The sequence below is a fragment of the Berghia stephanieae genome, chromosome 15 (assembly GCF_034508935.2).
Source record: "Berghia stephanieae isolate SIO BIC M18660-M18661 chromosome 15, UCSD_Bste_1.3, whole genome shotgun sequence".
Lineage (NCBI taxonomy): Eukaryota > Metazoa > Mollusca > Gastropoda > Nudibranchia > Aeolidiidae > Berghia > Berghia stephanieae.
The window spans coordinates 10,341,695-10,362,072 of NC_088374.1; the positions used below are offsets into that span (position 1 = coordinate 10,341,695).

The 20,378-nt window shown below is 38.5% G+C and overlaps 3 protein-coding genes across 3 annotated transcripts; all 3 read right to left on the reverse strand.

Annotated features, from left to right (window-relative positions):
- Nucleotides 1-15,633: 15,633 nt before the first annotated feature.
- LOC144960365 (uncharacterized) lies at nt 15,634-16,269 on the reverse strand. The gene has a single exon (XM_078893448.1). The coding sequence runs from the start codon at nt 16,267-16,269 to the stop codon at nt 15,634-15,636; it is 636 nt and encodes a 211-aa protein (XP_078749574.1).
- An 83-nt stretch (nt 16,270-16,352) lies between these two features.
- On the reverse strand, nt 16,353-17,003 carry LOC144960366 (uncharacterized). Its single transcript, XM_078893449.1, has 2 exons — nt 16,665-17,003; nt 16,353-16,613 (listed from the first exon to the last, which is right to left on the reverse strand). Exons 1-2 carry the CDS (start codon nt 17,001-17,003, stop codon nt 16,353-16,355), a joined length of 600 nt encoding a protein of 199 aa, XP_078749575.1.
- Nucleotides 17,004-17,074: 71 nt separating this feature from the next.
- On the reverse strand, nt 17,075-20,179 carry LOC144960367 (uncharacterized). Its single transcript, XM_078893450.1, has 3 exons — nt 20,113-20,179; nt 18,052-18,441; nt 17,075-17,901 (listed from the first exon to the last, which is right to left on the reverse strand). The coding sequence occupies exons 1-3, from the start codon at nt 20,177-20,179 to the stop codon at nt 17,075-17,077; spliced, it is 1,284 nt and encodes a 427-aa protein (XP_078749576.1).
- Nucleotides 20,180-20,378: the final 199 nt, after the last annotated feature.

A 20,378-nucleotide genomic window follows, 5' to 3' on the forward strand; every position in this document is an offset into this window, starting at 1 on the left:
GAATCCAATTATCTTTATTTTCAGCAGCTGCCATCTTGAAACTGAATAATATTCCTAAAATATTTTAATCCTCTAGAATTTGAATGCTGAACATTGTCTCTTTTTTTCGAGTATTGATTTTTGTTAATTGCATAAGATTAGATTTACTTTTATTCAAAGTAAGTCCAGAGAATATCAAAATCTATTTGATTATTTTCTAATACATATTTTTAACCTTTTTGATCCTTTATAAAAAGTTATATCGTCAGCATAATATTTAAGTATAAACCTCTTGTTTTGTAATTATGTTTCTTGAAAGCTTCTCCCCTGTCGTACTTTAAATATCATTATTTCTACTCCTAGAATAAAAATTATAAGAGATATCGGAAAGCCTTGTCCAACACCTATTTTCATATGTAAGTCTCCCGATATATGTAACAATTCTTTAAACATACCTTCCTATTATTGAGAATGATGACCATACAACCCTTGAAACATTTTCCAAACCCAACGTAATCAAAGGCTTAACAGGAAAGTTTTTGATGTAGTATCAAAAGCCTTTTTCAATCAATTGATGACATTAACTAGGATACGATTATTTTTTTGTTCATATTCTATTATATCATCAATTTCCTCAAAATATCAGAAATGTTTCTTCCATGAATAAATCCTTTTTGGTCATTACTAATTTGCTTATAACTGCTTTCAGTCTAACTGCCAATGTTTTTGCAAATATCTTCTAATCTGTAATTTTTAAAATTATAGGCCTCCAATTCACTAAATCTTCTTTATCCCTGAATTGGTGTTTCGGTATTATCTCTCTTACCTCCTTCGATGGCCGTAACTAAGCATATCATTTATAAGAATAAATTCAAAACAGTTAAACATCGCCGGGTTGATTTCATCACAATAATACTTTGCAAAATTCTACTGGAATTTCTTCTGGCCCAGGGGATGATCCATTTTAATTTTTTTTTCTACAACATTCCTCATTTCATCATACGTAAATGCCAGTCACAAAATTCGTTGTCATAGTTTTGGGTATATTGATTTGTTATTGTTTGCTCGTCACTTAACATTTCTATTGTTTCGACTTCTTTCAATTCATTATAAAGTTGTGAATAATATTTAGCAATAATTTCTAGGATTGCCAGTTCATTTGTAACATAATCATTGTCATCATCTTTCAATTTATACATTGTATTGTTCATATCTCGGTCATTTTTAATGATAACAAGAATCGATTTAATTTCTCTCCTTCCTCAATTTGTTTACGCAGTTCCATTATTTGTGATAAAATATCATTGTCATTAGGATAATACATATTTGCTCTTCTTTTTATTAATGGCTCTTTTTACTTCATTATACGTATCTAATTTTTTGCAACGTTTATATTTGCAGTAGTCTTGAGTAAATTTATTGATTTTAGTTTTAACCCAATCCCACCTAAGATGAGTATCCAACCTTTTGTTATCTTCTAAGAAACGGGATTTCTTGTTTCATTAATGTTATATCACACAAGACCGATACATTCATCTTAAATATTGAGTATCCTTTTTCAAGGATATGAATACTTTTTTTTAGAACTAGTAAAAAGCCCGCAATTTCGCGGGGAAAGAACTATTTTCATTCGATATTGCCTGAATCATTTTCTTAATTAGCTTGATTACGATTAGCTGCACACTTTAATCGATGTGCTTGTCGTCGCTGCCATGCTTTATTCGGCATGATTTTAGTTTATCAGTCAGTAAATATCAATACCAATAAGTCACAAGTCTTTACCACGCTTGACTTGGGAGGCCTTCCAAAAGCTCCTGCAAAGGGAAACAACTTAAATAATATTCCCTCAACTTACCCCAAGAAAAAGTAAAACCTAGGCTACCTTTAACTAACCCTAAAAGGAAAATAAACACCCTAGCATTATGACTAACCCTAATAGAAAAAAACCCCTCGGACTGCTTTGCACTACCTTTCAATACTTCACTAATTGAATCAAAGAAGCCGCAACTGTAGTGGAATGAGTCTCAAGCTAGGCAGAGACTTGATAATCTTGAGAGAAAGTTATCAAGAGATAAAATACTGAAAAGGGAATATGATGGTGTTTTTAGGTAAATGGAGGCAGACTGCATCATTGAGAAGGTGCCCTTGGATGAAGGTCGGAACATAACACATTCAAAATTCTGTTTGCCTGTTAAGATGTCCAGCCCTTTCAACTAAGATACGCCCTGTATTTGATGCTTCTGCCTCCGGACCAAACACTATCTCTCTAAATGACTATGGAAACAGGCCCAAACCTGTTACCTCTGTTGAGCGATGTGCTCATGCGATTTAGAAGACATAAAGTAGCCTTATGCTCCACATAGAGAAGGCTTTTCTCCGGATTAGTGTCAGACAAGAAGATTGCGATGTGCATCGGTTTTTCTGGCAGATTGACAACGGTGTGTTTTTTACACCGCCAACGGAGGTGCATAAAAATGGTGTGTTTTATACACCGTCAACGGAGGTGCATAAAAACGGTGTGTTTTTTACACCGCCAATGGAGGTGCATAAAAACGGTGTATTTTTTACACCGCCAATGGAGGTGCATAAAAACGGTGTCTTATCTTATTGACTTTGACTTGATTATTAGACAAATATTACACTTTTTGCCTACAGCGTTTTTCTTTGTTTCTACTAGAAAAATTCTAAGTGGTCTTGTGTAATGACACTCGCTTTCGTATCGGGAGGTCCTGGTTTCGGGCCTCGCTCGGCGCATAGTTGAGTCATTGGACAAGGCTCTTTACTCACATTATCTCACCGTACTCCGGTGTAAAATAAGTACTTGGCCATTAACAGCGTTGTCTTTGTCCGAAAAAAATGTAATATATATCGTCTAAGAGGCGTCGTGTCCCTTCCTACATGTGAAGTGTTTCTGTTGGCCACGACCCCTTGTAAAACGCTTTTAGTACATTTAGTGAATATTGCGCTATATGGACACTCTTTTTAAATCTAGAAGTTGAATATTACCCATCGTTTCAAAATAATATGGTTTAGATTAAGATTAATGCCTTTATATTGAAAAATATTAGACTTGCGATAGTATTGATATTTTAGGAGAGTGAATAAGCGATTCTTTTATAGACTTGTATTTATTAAACGAGTTTCTTTGTATCGTGACAAATAACACTACCAGCTTGCGAGTAACGAGTTTGATAAATATAAAGACATGAAAAAGTACGCTTATTCCACTCTGCCAAGGAAGATTCTCAGATAGTAAGTGAGAGAGGCATGCACACAACCAACAAGACGTTCTCTCTCTAATAACTTGGAAGCGAGGACGAGAGACGCATGCGAACAAACAACATGACGTTCTCTCTCTAATAACTTTTCCGCCGGTGATGTCACAGACTATGGGTGACGTCCAATCAAGGGGCGCTACTCTTCCGCTAATCTCATTCCCTATACGGGTCTCTTCACAGAAAATAAGATTAGAAGTAGACGCCTCTTTTATCTGTGGGTCTAATTCTACACCGCACGTTTACAAAGGCGGTACATAAAAGATATGTGTTAATTAATTTTATTAATATCTATTGTCATAATTATTTTATTCGTACCTCCTTACATTGGGGTATTCTATTTCCTGTCCCATTTTTGTTTATATTTATTCTCCTTATCTACGCCATTCACACTACACATCTCTCATTCGTCCTTAGTGTCTTATTCGTCGTGTTTTGTTGATAAAGGGGAAATCAGAAACGTCCACAGTATGTCTTCGTCTATTAAATTGAGGCTTACAATTCAACACTTATCGTTATTTTTTCCTTCGAGCTTCACGCAGTAACATTTTCATTCATCAACCAGCATCGCCAACGGAGGTGCATAAAAACGGTGTTTTTTACACCGCCAACGGAGGTGCATAAAAACGGTGTGTTTTTTACACCGCCAATGGAGGTGCATAAAAACGGTGTGTTTTTTACACCGCCAATGGAGGTGCATAAAAACCGTGTGTTTTTTACACCGCCAATGGAGGTGCATAAAAACGATGTGGTTTTTACACCGCCAATGGAGGTGCATAAAAACTGTTTTTTACACCGCCGAGGTGCATAAAAACGGTGTGCTTTTTACACCGCCAATGGAGGTGCATAAAAACGGTGTGTTTTTTACACCGCCAATGGAGGTGCATAAAAACGGTGTGTTTTTTACACCGCCAATGGAGGTGCATAAAAACGGTGTGTTTTTTACACCGCCAACGGAGGTGCATAAAAATTGTGTGTTTTTTACACCGCCAATGGAGGTGCATAAAAACGGTGTGTTTTTTAAACTGCCAATGGAGGTGCATAAAAAACGGTGTGTTTTTTACACCGCCAACGGAGGTGCATAAAAACGGTGTGTTTTTTACACCTCCAATGGAGGTGCATAAAAACGGTGTGTTTTTTACACCGCCAATGGAGGTGCATACAAACGGTGTGTTTTTTACACCGCCAATGGAGGTGCATAAAAACGGTGTGTTTTTTACACCGCCAACGGAGGTGCATAAAAATGGTGTGTTTTTTACACCGCCAATGGAGGTGCATAAAAACGTGTGTGTTTTTTACACCGCCAATGGAGGTGCATAAGAACGGTGTGTTTTTACACCGCCAATGGAGGTGCATAAAAGCGGTGTGTTTTTTACACCGCTAACGGAGGTGCATAAAAATGGTGTGTTTTTTACACCGCCAATGGAGGTGCATAAAAACGGTGTTTTTTACACCGCCAATGGAGGTGCATAAAAACTGTTTTTTTTCACCGCCGAGGTGCATAAAAACGGTGTGTTTTTTACACCGCCAATGGAGGTGCATAAAAGCGGTGTGTTTTTTACACCGCCAACGGAGGTGCATAAAAACGGTGTTTTTTACACCGCCAACGGAGGTGCATAAAAATGATGTGTTTTTTACACCGCCAATGGAGGTGCATAAAAACGGTGTGTGTTTAGCACCGCCAATGGAGGTGCATAAAAACGGTGTTATTTACACCGCCAATGGAGGTGCAGAAAAACGGTGTGTTTTTTACACCGCCAACGGAGGTGCATAAAAACGGTGTTTTTTTTACACCGCCAATGGAGGTGCATAAAAACGGTGTTTTTTTACAGCGCCAATGGAGGTGCATAAAAACGGTGTTTTTTACACCGCCAATGGAGGTGCATAAAAACGGTGTGTTTTTTACACCGCCAATGGAGGTGCATAAAAACTGTGTTTTTTACACTGCCGAGGTGCATAAAAACGGTGTGTTTTTTACACCGCCAATGGAGGTGCATAAAAACGGTGTTTTTTACACCGCCAATGGAGGTGCAAAAAAATGGTGTTTTTTACACCGCCAACGGAGGTGCATAAAAATGGTGTGTTTTCTACACCGCCAATGGAGGTGCATAAAAACGATGTGTTTTTTACACCGCCAATGGAGGTGCATGAAAACGGTGTGTTTTTTAAACCGCCAATGGAGGTGCATAAAAATGTGTGTTTTTTTAAACCGCCAATGGAGGTGCATAAAAAAGTGTGTTTTTTACACCGCCAATGGAGGTGCATAAAAACGGTGTGTTTTTTACACACTTTTGTAAAATAAGTACTTGGCCATTAACAGCGTTGTCTTTGTCCGAAAAAAATGTAATATATATCGTCTAAGAGGCGTCGTGTCCCTTCCTACATGTGAAGTGTTTCTGTTGGCCACGACCCCTTGTAAAACGCTTTTAGTACATTTAGTGAATATTGCGCTATATGGACACTCTTTTTAAATCTAGAAGTTGAATATTACCCATCGTTTCAAAATAATATGGTTTAGATTAAGATTAATGCCTTTATATTGAAAAATATTAGACTTGCGATAGTATTGATATTTTAGGAGAGTGAATAAGCGATTCTTTTATAGACTTGTATTTATTAAACGAGTTTCTTTGTATCGTGACAAATAACACTACCAGCTTGCGAGTAACGAGTTTGATAAATATAAAGACATGAAAAAGTACGCTTATTCCACTCTGCCAAGGAAGATTCTCAGATAGTAAGTGAGAGAGGCATGCACACAACCAACAAGACGTTCTCTCTCTAATAACTTTTCCGCCGGTGATGTCACAGACTATGGGTGACGTCCAATCAAGGGGCGCTACTCTTCCGCTAATCTCATTCCCTATACGGGTCTCTTCACAGAAAATAAGATTAGAAGTAGACGCCTCTTTTATCTGTGGGTCTAATTCTACACCGCACGTTTACAAAGGCGGTACATAAAAGATATGTGTTAATTAATTTTATTAATATCTATTGTCATAATTATTTTATTCGTACCTCCTTACATTGGGGTATTCTATTTTTGTTTATATTTATTCTCCTTATCTACGCCATTCACACTACACATCTCTCATTCGTCCTTAGTGTCTTATTCGTCGTGTTTTGTTGATAAAACGTCCACAGTATGTCTTCGTCTATTAAATTGAGGCTTACAATTCAACACTTATCGTTATTTTTTCCTTCGAGCTTCACGCAGTAACATTTTCATTCATCAACCAGCATCGCCAACGGAGGTGCATAAAAACGGTGTGTTTTTTACACCGCCAACGGAGGTGCATAAAAACGGTGTGTTTTTTACACCGCCAATGGAGGTGCATAAAAACGGTGTGTTTTTTACACCGCCAATGGAGGTGCATAAAAACCGTGTGTTTTTTACACCGCCAATGGAGGTGCATAAAAACGATGTGGTTTTTACACCGCCAATGGAGGTGCATAAAAACTGTTTTTTACACCGCCGAGGTGCATAAAAACGGTGTGCTTTTTACACCGCCAATGGAGGTGCATAAAAACGGTGTTTTTTTACACCGCCAATGGAGGTGCATAAAAACGGTGTGTTTTTTACACCGCCAATGGAGGTGCATAAAAACGGTGTGTTTTTTACACCGCCAACGGAGGTGCATAAAAATTGTGTGTTTTTTACACCGCCAATGGAGGTGCATAAAAACGGTGTGTTTTTTAAACTGCCAATGGAGGTGCATAAAAACGGTGTGTTTTTTACACCGCCAACGGAGGTGCATAAAAACGGTTGTGTTTTTTACACCTCCAATGGAGGTGCATAAAAACGGTGTGTTTTTTACACCGCCAATGGAGGTGCATACAAACGGTGTGTTTTTTACACCGCCAATGGAGGTGCATAAAAACGGTGTGTTTTTTACACCGCCAACGGAGGTGCATAAAAATGGTGTGTTTTTTACACCGCCAATGGAGGTGCATAAAAACGGTGTGTTTTTTACACCGCCAATGGAGGTGCATAAGAACGGTGTGTTTTTTACACCGCCAATGGAGGTGCATAAAAGCGGTGTGTTTTTTACACCGCTAACGGAGGTGCATAAAAATGGTGTGTTTTTTACACCGCCAATGGAGGTGCATAAAAACGGTGTTTTTTACACCGCCAATGGAGGTGCATAAAAACTGTTTTTTTCACCGCCGAGGTGCATAAAAACGGTCTTTTTTACACCGCCAATGGAGGTGCATAAAAACGGTGTGTTTTTTACACCGCCAATGGAGGTGCATAAAAGCGGTGTGTTTTTTACACGGCCAACGGAGGTGCATAAAAACGGTGTTTTTTACACAGCCAACGGAGGTGCATAAAAATGATGTGTTTTTTACACCGCCAATGGAGGTGCATAAAAACGGTGTGTGTTTTGCACCGCCAATGGAGGTGCATAAAAACGGTGTTATTTACACCGCCAATGGAGGTGCAGAAAACGGTGTGTTTTTTACACCGCCAACGGAGGTGCATAAAAACGGTGTTTTTTTTACACCGCCAATGGAGGTGCATAAAAACGGTGTTTTTTTACAGCGCCAATGGAGGTGCATAAAAACGGTGTTTTTTACACCGCCAATGGAGGTGCATAAAAACGGTGTGTTTTTTACACCGCCAATGGAGGTGCATAAAAACTGTGTTTTTTACACTGCCGAGGTGCATAAAAACGGTGTGTTTTTTACACCGCCAATGGAGGTGCATAAAAACGGTGTTTTTTTTACACCGCCAATGGAGGTGCATAAAAACGGTGTTTTTTTACAGCGCCAATGGAGGTGCATAAAAACGGTCTTTTTTACACCGCCAATGGAGGTGCATAAAAACGGTGTGTTTTTTACACCGCCAATGGAGGTGCATAAAAACTGTTTTTTACACTGCCGAGGTGCATAAAAACGGTGTGTTTTTTACACCGCCAATGGAGGTGCATAAAAACGGTGTGTTTTTTACACCGCCAATGGAGGTGCATAAAAACGGTGTTTTTTACACCGCCAATGGAGGTGCAAAAAAATGGTGTTTTTTACACCGCCAACGGAGGTGCATAAAAATGGTGTGTTTTCTACACCGCCAATGGAGGTGCATAAAAACGATGTGTTTTTTACACCGCCAATGGAGGTGCATGAAAACGGTGTTTTTTAAACCGCCAATGGAGGTGCATAAAAATGGTGTGTTTTTTAAACCGCCAATGGAGGTGCATAAAAAAGTGTGTTTTTTACACCGCCAATGGAGGTGCATAAAAACGGTGTGTTTTTTACACACTTTTGTAAAATAAGTACTTGGCCATTAACAGCGTTGTCTTTGTCCGAAAAAAATGTAATATATATCGTCTAAGAGGCGTCGTGTCCCTTCCTACATGTGAAGTGTTTCTGTTGGCCACGACCCCTTGTAAAACGCTTTTAGTACATTTAGTGAATATTGCGCTATATGGACACTCTTTTTAATCTAGAAGTTGAATATTACCCATCGTTTCAAAATAATATGGTTTAGATTAAGATTAATGCCTTTATATTGAAAAATATTAGACTTGCGATAGTATTGATATTTTAGGAGAGTGAATAAGCGATTCTTTTATAGACTTGTATTTATTAAACGAGTTTCTTTGTATCGTGACAAATAACACTACCAGCTTGCGAGTAACGAGTTTGATAAATATAAAGACATGAAAAAGTACGCTTATTCCACTCTGCCAAGGAAGATTCTCAGATAGTAAGTGAGAGAGGCATGCACACAACCAACAAGACGTTCTCTCTCTAATAACTTGGAAGCGAGGACGAGAGACGCATGCGAACAAACAACATGACGTTCTCTCTCTAATAACTTTTCCGCCGGTGATGTCACAGACTATGGGTGACGTCCAATCAAGGGGCGCTACTCTTCCGCTAATCTCATTCCCTATACGGGTCTCTTCACAGAAAATAAGATTAGAAGTAGACGCCTCTTTTATCTGTGGGTCTAATTCTACACCGCACGTTTACAAAGGCGGTACATAAAAGATATGTGTTAATTAATTTTATTAATATCTATTGTCATAATTATTTTATTCGTACCTCCTTACATTGGGGTATTCTATTTTTGTTTATATTTATTCTCCTTATCTACGCCATTCACACTACACATCTCTCATTCGTCCATAGTGTCTTATTCGTCGTGTTTTGTTGATAAAGGGGAAATCAGAAACGTCCACAGTATGTCTTCGTCTATTAAATTGAGGCTTACAATTCAACACTTATCGTTATTTTTTCCTTCGAGCTTCACGCAGTAACATTTTCATTCATCAACCAGCATCGCCAACGGAGGTGCATAAAAACGGTGTTTTTTACACCGCCAACGGAGGTGCATAAAAACGGTGTGTTTTTTACACCGCCAATGGAGGTGCATAAAAACGGTGTGTTTTTTACACCGCCAATGGAGGTGCATAAAAACCGTGTGTTTTTTACACCGCCAATGGAGGTGCAGAAAAACGGTGTGTTTTTTACACCGCCAACGGAGGTGCATAAAAACGGTGTTTTTTTTACACCGCCAATGGAGGTGCATAAAAACGGTGTTTTTTTACAGCGCCAATGGAGGTGCATAAAAACGGTGTTTTTTACACCGCCAATGGAGGTGCATAAAAACGGTGTGTTTTTTACACCGCCAATGGAGGTGCATAAAAACTGTGTTTTTTACACTGCCGAGGTGCATAAAAACGGTGTGTTTTTTACACCGCCAATGGAGGTGCATAAAAACGGTGTGTTTTTTACACCGCCAATGGAGGTGCATAAAAACGGTGTTTTTTACACCGCCAATGGAGGTGCATAAAAATGGTGTTTTTTACACCGCCAACGGAGGTGCATAAAAATGGTGTGTTTTTTACACCACCAATGGAGGTGCATAAAAACGATGTGTTTTTTACACCGCCAATGGAGGTGCATGAAAACGGTGTGTTTTTTAAACCGCCAATGGAGGTGCATAAAAATGGTGTGTTTTTTAAACCGCCAATGGAGGTGCATAAAAACGTGTGTTTTTTACACCGCCAATGGAGGTGCATAAAAACGGTGTGTTTTTTACACCGCCAATGGAGGTGCATAACCACGGTGTGTATTTTACACTGCCAATGGAGGTGCATAAAGACGGTGTGTTTTTTACACCGCCAATGGAGGTGCATAAAAACGGTGTGTTTTTTACACCGCCAATGGAGGTGCATAAAAACTGTGTTTTTTACACCGCCGAGGTGCATAAAAACGGTGTGTTTTTTACACCGCCAACGGAGGTGCCAAAAAACGGTGTTTTTTTTACACCGCCAATGGAGGTGCATAAAAACGGTGTTTTTTTACAGCGCCAATGGAGGTGCATAAAAACGGTGTTTTTTACACCGCCAATGGAGGTGCATAAAATCGGTGTTTTTTACACCGCCAATGGAGGTGCATAAAAACAGTGTGTTTTTTACACTGCCGAGGTGCATAACAACGGTGTGGTTTTTACACCGCCAATGGAGGTGCATAAAAACGGTGTGATTTTTACACCGCCAATGGAGGTGCATAAAAACGGTGTTTTTTACACCGCCAATGGAGATGCATAAAAACGGTGTATTTTTTACACCGCCAATGGAGGTGCATAAAAACTGTGTTTTTTACACCGCCGAGGTGCAATAAAAACGGTGTGTTTTTTACACCGCCAACGGAGGTGCATAAAAACGGTGTGTTTTTTACACCGCCAATGGAGGTGCATAAAAACGATGTGTTTTTTACACCGCCAACGGAGGTGCATAAAAATGGTGTGTTTTTTACACCGCCAATGGAGGTGCATATAAACGGTGTGTTTTTTACACCGCCAACGGAGGTGCATAAAAATGGTGTGTTTTTTACACCGCCAATGGAGGTGCATAAAAAAGGTGTGTTTTTTACACTGCCAATAGAGGTGCATAAAAACGATGTTTTTTACACCGCCAATGGAGGTGCATAAAAACATTTTTTTACACCGCGAACGGAGGTGCATAAAAATGGCGTGTTTTTTACACCGCCAATGGAGGTGCATATAAAAAAGGTGTGTTTTTTACACCGCCAATGGAGGTGCATAAAAACGGTGTGTTTTTTACACCGCCAATGGAGGTGCATAAAAACGATGTTTTTTACACCGCCAATGGAGGTGCATAAAAACGGTGTTTTTTACACCGCCAACGGAGGTGCATAAAAATGGTGTGTTTTTTACACCGCCAACGGAGGTGCATAAAAATGGTGTTTTTTACACCGCCAATGGAGGTGCATAAAAACGGTGTGTTTTTTACAGCGCCAATGGAGGTGCATAAAAACGATGTGTTTTTTACACCGCCAATGGAGGTGCATGAAAACGGTGTGTTTTTTTATAGCGCCAATGGAGGTGCATATAAACAGTGTGTTTTTTACACCGCCGAGGTGCATAAAAAGGGTGGTTTTTTTTCACCGCCAATGGAGGTGCATAAGAACGGTGTGTTTTTTACACCGCCGAGGTGCATAAAAACGGTGTGTTTTTTACACCGCCAATGGAGGTGCATAAAAACGGTGTGCTTTTTACACCGCCAATGGAGGTGCATAAAAACGGTGTTTTTTACACCGCCAATGGAGGTGCATAAAAACAATGTGTTTTTTACAGCGCCAATGGAGGTGCATAACAACGGTGTTTTTTACACCGCCAATGGAGGTGCATAAAACGGTGTTTTTTACACCGCCAATGGAGGTGCATAAAAACGGTGTTTTTTACACCGCCAACGGAGGTGCATAAAAACGGTGTGTTTTTACACCGCCAATGGAGGTGCATAAAAACGATGTGTTTTTTACACCGCCAATGGAGGTGCATAAAAACGGTGTGTTTTTTACACCGACAATGGAGGTGCATAAAAACTGTGTTTTTTACACTGCCGAGGTGCATAAAAACGGTGTGTTTTTTACACCGCCAATGGAGGTGCATAAAAACGGTGTGTTTTTTACACCGCCAATGGAGGTGCATAAAAACAGTGTGTTTTTTACACTGCCGAGGTGCATAAAAACGGTGTGTTTTTTACACCGCCAATGGAGGTGCATAAAAACGGTGTGTTTTTTACACAACCAACGGAGGTGCATAAAAACGGTGTGTTTTTTACACCGCCAACGGAGGTGCATAAAAATGGTGTGTTTTTTTGGAGAAGGTAGTACTGACACAATTATTAACTCATCTTAAGAACAACAGTTCAGTCAGCCTACAAACAGCAACACAGAACTGAAACGGCGCTTCTTAAAATCCTTTGTTATTCGGGTGTGAAGTTTTGGGGAAAATTATGAAAATGTCTGGTAAGGAGAGGGTTAATACTGGGAATCGCTTAATATAAATAGTCACATTTATCACTTTCTATACGCAATCTTATTCCTATTATTAGCATAATATGATTCCATTCCAGATGGCGGTGACCCAGAGTGTGAATCGGATCCAATTTACCATTCGGACTTTGCTGATATTGTCGATTTTGAAGATCCAGTGACTCATAAAATGTTCTTGCCGGAGACGAGTTTTGTGAACGATCATCATCATCATCATCATCATCATCATCATCATCATCATCATCATCATCATCATCATCATCATCATCATCATCATCATCATCATCATCATCATCATCATCATCATCATCATCCTCCTCATCATCATCATCATCATCATCATCATCATCATCATCAAGACTACCACCACCACCGCCACCACCACCACTACTACCACCACCACCACCAACAACAACAACATATATGTAACCTTGTAGATGACTTAGTGATAAAGTGAAATTGTTTAATCGTCAAAGTGGTACTCCGCAGCGTTTTTATGCACCTCCATTGGCGGTGTAAAAAACACACCGTTTTTATGCACCTCCATTGGCGGTGTAAAAAGCACACCGTTTTTATGCACCTCCATTGGCGGTGTAAAAAACACACCGTTTTTATGCACCTCCGTTGACGGTGTATAAAACACACCATTTTTATGCACCTCCGTTGGCGGTGTAAAAAACACACCGTTGTCAATCTGCCAGAAAAACCGATGCACATCGCGATCTTCTTGTCTGACACTAATCTGGAGAAAAGCCTTCTCTATGTGGAGCATAAGGCTACTTTATGTCTTCTAAATCGCATGAGCACATCGCTCAACAGAGGTAACAGGTTTGGGCCTGTTTCCATAGTCATTTAGAGAGATAGTGTTTGGTCCGGAGGCAGAAGCATCAAATACAGGGCGTATCTTAGTTGAAAGGCTGGACATCTTAACAACTGGTCTGTGAGGCACACAGAATTTTGAATGTGTTATGTTCCGACCTTCATCCAAGGGCACCTTCTCAATGATGCAGTCTGCCTCCATTTACCTAAAAACACCATCATATTCCTTTTTAGTATTTTATCTGTTGATAACTTTCTCTCAAGATTATCAAGTCTCTGCCTAGCTTGAGACTCATTGCACTACAGTTGCGGCTTCTTTGATTCAATTAGTGAAGTATTGAAAGGTAGTGCAAAGCAGTCCGAGGGGTTTTTTTCTATTAGGGTGTTTATTTTCCTTTTAGGGTTAGTTAAAGGTAGCCTAGGTTTTACTTTTTCTTGGGGTTAGTTGAGGGAATATTATTTAAGTTGTTTCCCTTTGTAGGAGCTTTTGGAAGGCCTCCCAAGTCAAGCGTGGTAAAGACTTGTGACTTATTGGTATTGATATTTACTGACTGATAAACTAAAATCATGCCGAATAAAGCATGGCAGCGACGACAAGCACATCGATTAAAGTGTGCAGCTAATCGTAATCAAGCTAATTAAGAAAATGATTCAGGCAATATCGAATGAAAATAATTCTTTCCCCGCGAAATTGCGGGCTTTTTACTAGTTCTAAAAAAAAGTATTCATATCCTTGAAAAAGGATACTCAATATTTAAGATGAATGTATCGGTCTTGTGTGACTTATTGTATATAACATAATTGAAACAAGAAATCCCGTTTCTTAGAAGATAACAAAAGGTTGGATACTCATCTTAGGCGGGATTGGGTTAAAACTAAAATCAATAAATTTACTCAAGACTACTGCAAATATAAACGTTGCAAAAAATTAGATACGTATAATGAAGTAATAAGAGCCATTAATAAAAAGAAGAGCAAATATGTATTATCCTAATGACAATGATATTTTATCAGAAATAATGGAACTGCGTAAACAAATTGAGGAAGGAGAGAAATTAAATCGATTCTTGTTATCATTAAAAATGACCGAGATATGAACAATACAATGTATAAATTGAAAGATGATGACAATGATTATGTTACAAATGAACTGGCAATCCTAGAAATTATTGCTAAATATTATTCACAACTTTATAATGAATTGGAGGCCTATAATTTTAAAAATTACAGATTAGAAGATATTTGCAAAAACATTGGCAGTTAGACTGAAAGCAGTTATAAGCAAATTAGTAATGACCAAAAAGTATTTATTCATGGAAGAAACATTTCTGATATTTTGAGGAAATTGATGATATAATAGAATATGAACAAAAAAATAATCGTATCCTAGTTAATGTCATCAATTGATTGAAAAAGACTTTTGATACTACATCAAAAACTTTCCTGTTAAGCCTTTGATTACGTTGTGTTTGGAAAATGTTTCAAGGGTTGTATGGTCATCATTCTCAATAATAGGAAGGTATGTTTAAAGAATTGTTACATATATCGGGAGACTTACATATGAAAATAGGTGTTGGACAAGGCTTTCCGATATCTCTTATAATTTTTATTCTAGGAGTAGAAATAATGATATTTAAAGTACGACAGGGGAGAAGCTTTCAAGAAACATAATTACAAAACAAGAGGTTTATACTTAAATATTATGCTGACGATATAACTTTTTATAAAGGATCAAAAAGGTTAAAAATATGTATTAGAAAATAATCAAATAGATTTTGATATTCTCTGGACTTACTTTGAATAAAAGTAAATCTAATCTTATGCAATTTAACAAAAATCAATACTCGAAAAAAAGAGACAATGTTCAGCATTCAAATTCTAGAGGATTAAAATATTTTAGGAATAATATTCAGTTTCAAGATGGCAGCTGCTGAAAATAAAGATAATTGGATTCTTAAAATTGAAAATGCTAAAATCATGGGAAAAGAAACTTTTCTCTGATATATAAAATAAATATTGTGGTTTTAATGTGAGCACAACATCCGTATGCTTTTGCAGAGGCATCAGCATAAATCAACAGCTGTTTTTTTTCATCACTTGTCCAAACCCTGAGTGTGATACAGCGAGGTATCCGCCATTTCTTTATTTCTTGTAAGTCCTCCATCCACTTGTTCAATTTCTTTTGTATTTCTTCAGCGAGCCCTTCATCCCAATCAAATCCTTGTCTCCATGTCTCTTGAAAGATTATTCTTCAGGAGATTGTGAATGGAGTGAGAAATCCCAGAGGATCAAACAACCTGGCTGTGATACTCAGAAGTAGTCTCTTTGTGAAAAGACATGACTCTTGGATTGGTAATGTTTCAAATACAAAGCTATTTTCTTCTGTATTCCAGGAAAGACCAAGTACATTTGTGGTACTGTTCTCAACAAATCCATCAAATGTCTTTAATATGTAATTTTTCCTCTCCTTGCAATCGGATGTCCACTTTGTTAATTCAAAACCTCCTTGTTGCATTACACAGTGTGCCTCAGTCATCATGTTCAAAATATCTTCTTCGTGGTCTGCTCCAGTGAGCCAATCATCTACATAGAGGTTGCTTTTCAGCTCTTCAATGGTGGGTGAAACTTCAAAGGTCGACAAGTGTTTTCTTATCGTGGCATTGAGCAAAAATGGACTGCAAGCATTCCCAAAACAAACCCTCTCAAATTTCATTGTGCGAATCTGGCCATTGACATTCCACAAAAATCTGTGAACATTTTGATCTGGTAAACAGAGATTGATTTGTAAGAATGCCTCCCTGATGTCAGCGGTTAGTCCAAACTTCCATCTTCTGAATCTGAGAAGTATCTGTACCAAATCTGGTATAAGTTTTGGTCCAACCTCCATGCAATCATTCAAGGATACATCATTTATGCCTTTGCAAGAAGCATCAAAAACGGGTCTTACCTTAGTAGACAAACTATCCTCTCTCACCACAGGGCGATGCGGTAAATAATAGGTTTGTCCTCAATTTCCAAGTCTCCTTGGGGTACCTCTGAGATCATACCATCATTTTCATATTCTGAGAGTACTGAGTCATATTTCTCTCGTAAGCATAAATCTTTATCCAGCTTCCTGGTCAATCTGTTCAAGCGTTTTTCTGCAGTCTCTCTATTGTTTAACAACAAATTCTTGCAACCCACATTTTTCCATGGCAACCTGACAGAGTACCTACCTTCATTGTAGTCAATCTGATCTGAAAAGGAAGTCAAAAATTAATTCTCAGTCTTCTCATCCCTTACCTCATCTGGATCAATTCCAATAGATTCTAGTGCCCACATTTTACGAACAGTTCTATCAGAGACTGATGTCTGACAAAACATTATCTGAGATTTTTTACTTTGAACAATTTCCCCAGATTGGTCTCTCAAGCAAGCCCCAGACAACATCCGCCCAAAGACAGTTTTTTGAGCTACCAAACCTATGGATAATGAACTTTTCTGATCTTTAATAAGAGACCAATACCAATCCAATCCTATCAAAACATCTACCTTGACAGTTTCACTAATCTGATAATTTTCAACAAAAGAGATGTCAGGGAACTCCGACAGTACTTCCTTGTCTACTGCTGATCGAAACATAGGGGCGCAAATAGTTTTCATACCAATTAAATTGATTTTATTTCCCAAAAACTCTAATTGGAAAACTTCCTTTACTCTGGTTTTCCACTATCTCCACCAAAACAATGATATTTTAGATTAGTCTGGTCAACTCTTTTCAATCTAAGTTTCTTAGCGCAGTCTCTAGTGATAAAGGATCTGTCAGACCCGCTGTTAAACATGATGCAGACCTTGATACCCCTAACCATCACATGTACAACTTGCATCAGTGTGGTTAACTTCTGTGAATGCACATGTGAGAGTCCAACATGCACTGAGGGGTCAGCATTAGATCTAACAGCTGTCTGGTCAGTCTGTTTTGGATTGATCTTTTGTTTACACAATACTGAATGGTGGGATCCCTTGCAAAAGTAACACGAACGATTACAATCTCGAGAGAGATGTCGACCTAAACACTTGAAACAAAGTCCCATTTTCTTAATTTTATCTTTTCTTTCCTTAAAGTTCAAGGACCTAATATCCTCACATTTGTCTGCGTAATGAGTCTGACCACAAAACACACATATTCTTTTAGAATCGGAATCATGTACAACGAAAGAAGATGCAGTGGGGTAGTATTTCTTCTCCTTATAATCACTACGACCGGATCCACTCGATTTTTTGGGCTGGAACGTCTGGGATTGCTCCCTTCTACGAATTTCCTCAAACAAGAATGTAAGGAGATATTCAAGGTCTCCTTCGTGCCCCTCACCATTCCTGGCCCACTCCAATCGAATTGTAGCTGGAAGCTGATGCAACACGAGTGGGGTAAGGAAAACGCCATACTGCTGCCCACTGATGTCCAAATTGTCCAAACTGCGCACATGATTTTGTATGCTGTCATACAAGTTCCACAAGCTTTTGACCGAAGTTGAGTTATCTTTCGAGACAGAATTTCCTCGTAAAAGGTCCTGGATATGACCAAAAATTATCCTTTCTGGTCTACCAAATTGTTTTTGTAGAATGTCCTTAGCGTTTTCATAGTTTCTTTCAGTTAAGGAAAGTCCTATTATGGCAGATTCTGCCTAACCCTTGACTAATGATTGAAGATAGGTAAACTTATTGATGGTTGGAATAGAAGATGAATCAATAACTGCAGAAAATTTGTCCCAAAATGGTTGCCATTCATTATAGTCTCCAGAAAAGGTAGGAAGTTCTAATTTTAGTAATTTTGCATCACTATTATTAGCCGCACTATTCGAACGAGTCGTTTCATTGTTAACGCTATTACTAGTCTGTTGCGCTAAAGAACCAAGTTTTCCTTTAGCCTTCAAAAGTATGTCCATCTTTCCGTCACGAAAGTCAGCTGTATCATCAGTGTCACTTTCTAATTCATCAATGTTGTTTCCTAAAGCACTTTCCACTTCTAATTGCACATCGTCTAGAATTTTCAACCGTTTTTCGAATTCATCAATAAGTGCTGTAAGTTTGATGTGTTCAATGTCTGTTTTTTTCCTGCTCGAGTCAGCCAGCCTCTTGCCGCTACTCGTTTTCTTTTCGCTTCGTCATCCATAGTAGAAGCGCACTATATTCAATTAAGTAAACATCAAATGTTATTTTCAAGTACTCCAAATCAGTCAACACGATAGCAGTATCAAAATGTCAAAAACACGAAAACCGCATCCAATTTTTGGTTTGGCCTAAATGTGTCCAATGGTGTGTCAAATTTATCGAAAAACGAATGTCGATACTTGGCCTTACTGTGACCTGAAACCAAGGCCTAGTAGTTCAAAATTCAGACGAACGAGTTCAAACTGTGAATTCCATCACTCTAAAAGTTGCTAAATCTTTACCTTATGACTCCCGGGTTTTTGGCACCATGTAATATTTGTCTAATAATCAAGTCAAAAGTCAATAAGATAAGATAAAATAACACCGAAATGCTCAGTCATCTATATTTTCAACAGGGGTTTTGTTTTGGTTTTTGTTGTTGGTGTTTTTTTATTTGTTTTTCTTTGTTTGTTTGCTATTGCTGTTTACTTGGATAGCCCTGTTGCTGATTTTGTTACTTTGCATTTATTTGCGAGGACGAGAGACGCATGCGCACAACCAACACGACGTTCTCTCTCTAATAACTTTTCCGCCGGTGACGTCACAGACTATGGGTGACGTCCAATCAAGGGACGCTACTCTTTCGCTAATCTCATTCCCTATATTTAATTGTGTAATGGTAGCACTTCTGACCCAGTAATCAAAAAGTCTGAGGTTCGATCAAAGTCGAGGAAGACTGATTATTTGGGATGGGGTTTTTTTTGTTCCTGTATCTGTCTTTCTTGTTTTGTCTTTTTCATACACATTTGTTCAGATCTTTATCTTACACTGATACCTACTCCCTATTTTCTCAGTTTTATAATTTCAAAAATCAACTACAATATTTTCGTCCTCATCCTCTCGTGTTCAATGTATGTGTTGTTTGGTGCAAACGAAGGTTCATTGATTCAAACGGGTACCATTGTGAAGAATATAGGAGTTGAAATTGACCCAACAATCAGGAACTACTGTGGTTTAATGGTAACATGTCTAACCGGTAATCAGAAGGTCTGAGGTTCGATCCCCAGTGTGGTAGACTGTTTTTCATGGGATGATTATTTTTCCTTTTATTATTCTTTCTTTTTTTTGGCTGGCACCGTTCATATACGCTCGTTTAGATCTTTATTCATCTTTATGCATTTGATCTAGATAATCTTGTTGTCATCACCATCATCCTTATCCCAATCATGGTCCCCATCACTACACCTACCATCGTTGTCTTTGGTGGATGTCATCATCATCATCATCATCATCATCATCATCATCATCATCATCATCATCATCATCATCATCATCATCATCCATCATCATCATCATCATCATCATCATCATCATCATCACCCATCATCATCATCACATCATCATCATCATCATCATCATCATCATCATCATCATCATCATCATCATCATCATCATCATCATCATCATCATCATCATCATCATCATCATCATCATCATTCATCATCATCATCATCATCATCATCATCATCATCATCATCATCATCATCATCATCATCATCATCATCATCATTATCATCATCATTCTAATAACCACAATTACCTCCAATCCCCAGCATATACAAAGACTTATGGCGAGTAGCTTTAGGGGTCCACGACAACTGCTTCATCTACCGAAACAACTATCTAGCTATCACATACATCTATATACATTCCAACGACCACCACAACCACCATCACCACACAACCATCAGCAATGTAATAACCACAACAACCACCATTATCCACACTACCACCGCGACACCCACTACCACCATCACCACCACCGCCATTGCCACTATAGAATCTCGAAATAACTTAAGAACAAAA

What these genes read in the sequence shown, in the direction of transcription:
- LOC144960366 (XM_078893449.1), bottom strand. Translation starts at nt 17,003, where the DNA reads ATGTTTCGATCAGCAGTAGACAAGGAAGTACTGTCGGAGTTCCCTGAC. An exon ending in TTGGAATTGATCCAGATGAG is followed by an intron (nt 16,614 to 16,664) that starts GTAAGGGATGAG and finishes TTTTCAGATCAG; the next exon opens with ATTGACTACAATGAAGGTAG.
- LOC144960367 (XM_078893450.1), bottom strand. Translation starts at nt 20,179, where the DNA reads ATGAAGCAGTTGTCGTGGACCCCTAAAGCTACTCGCCATAAGTCTTTG. An exon ending in GTATATGCTGGGGATTGGAG is followed by an intron (nt 18,442 to 20,112) that starts GTAATTGTGGTT and finishes TCAAACTTACAG; the next exon opens with CACTTATTGATGAATTCGAA. An exon ending in TCTTCAATCATTAGTCAAGG is followed by an intron (nt 17,902 to 18,051) that starts GTTAGGCAGAAT and finishes CTGTCTCGAAAG; the next exon opens with ATAACTCAACTTCGGTCAAA.
- LOC144960365 (XM_078893448.1), bottom strand. Translation starts at nt 16,269, where the DNA reads ATGGAGGTTGGACCAAAACTTATACCAGATTTGGTACAGATACTTCTC.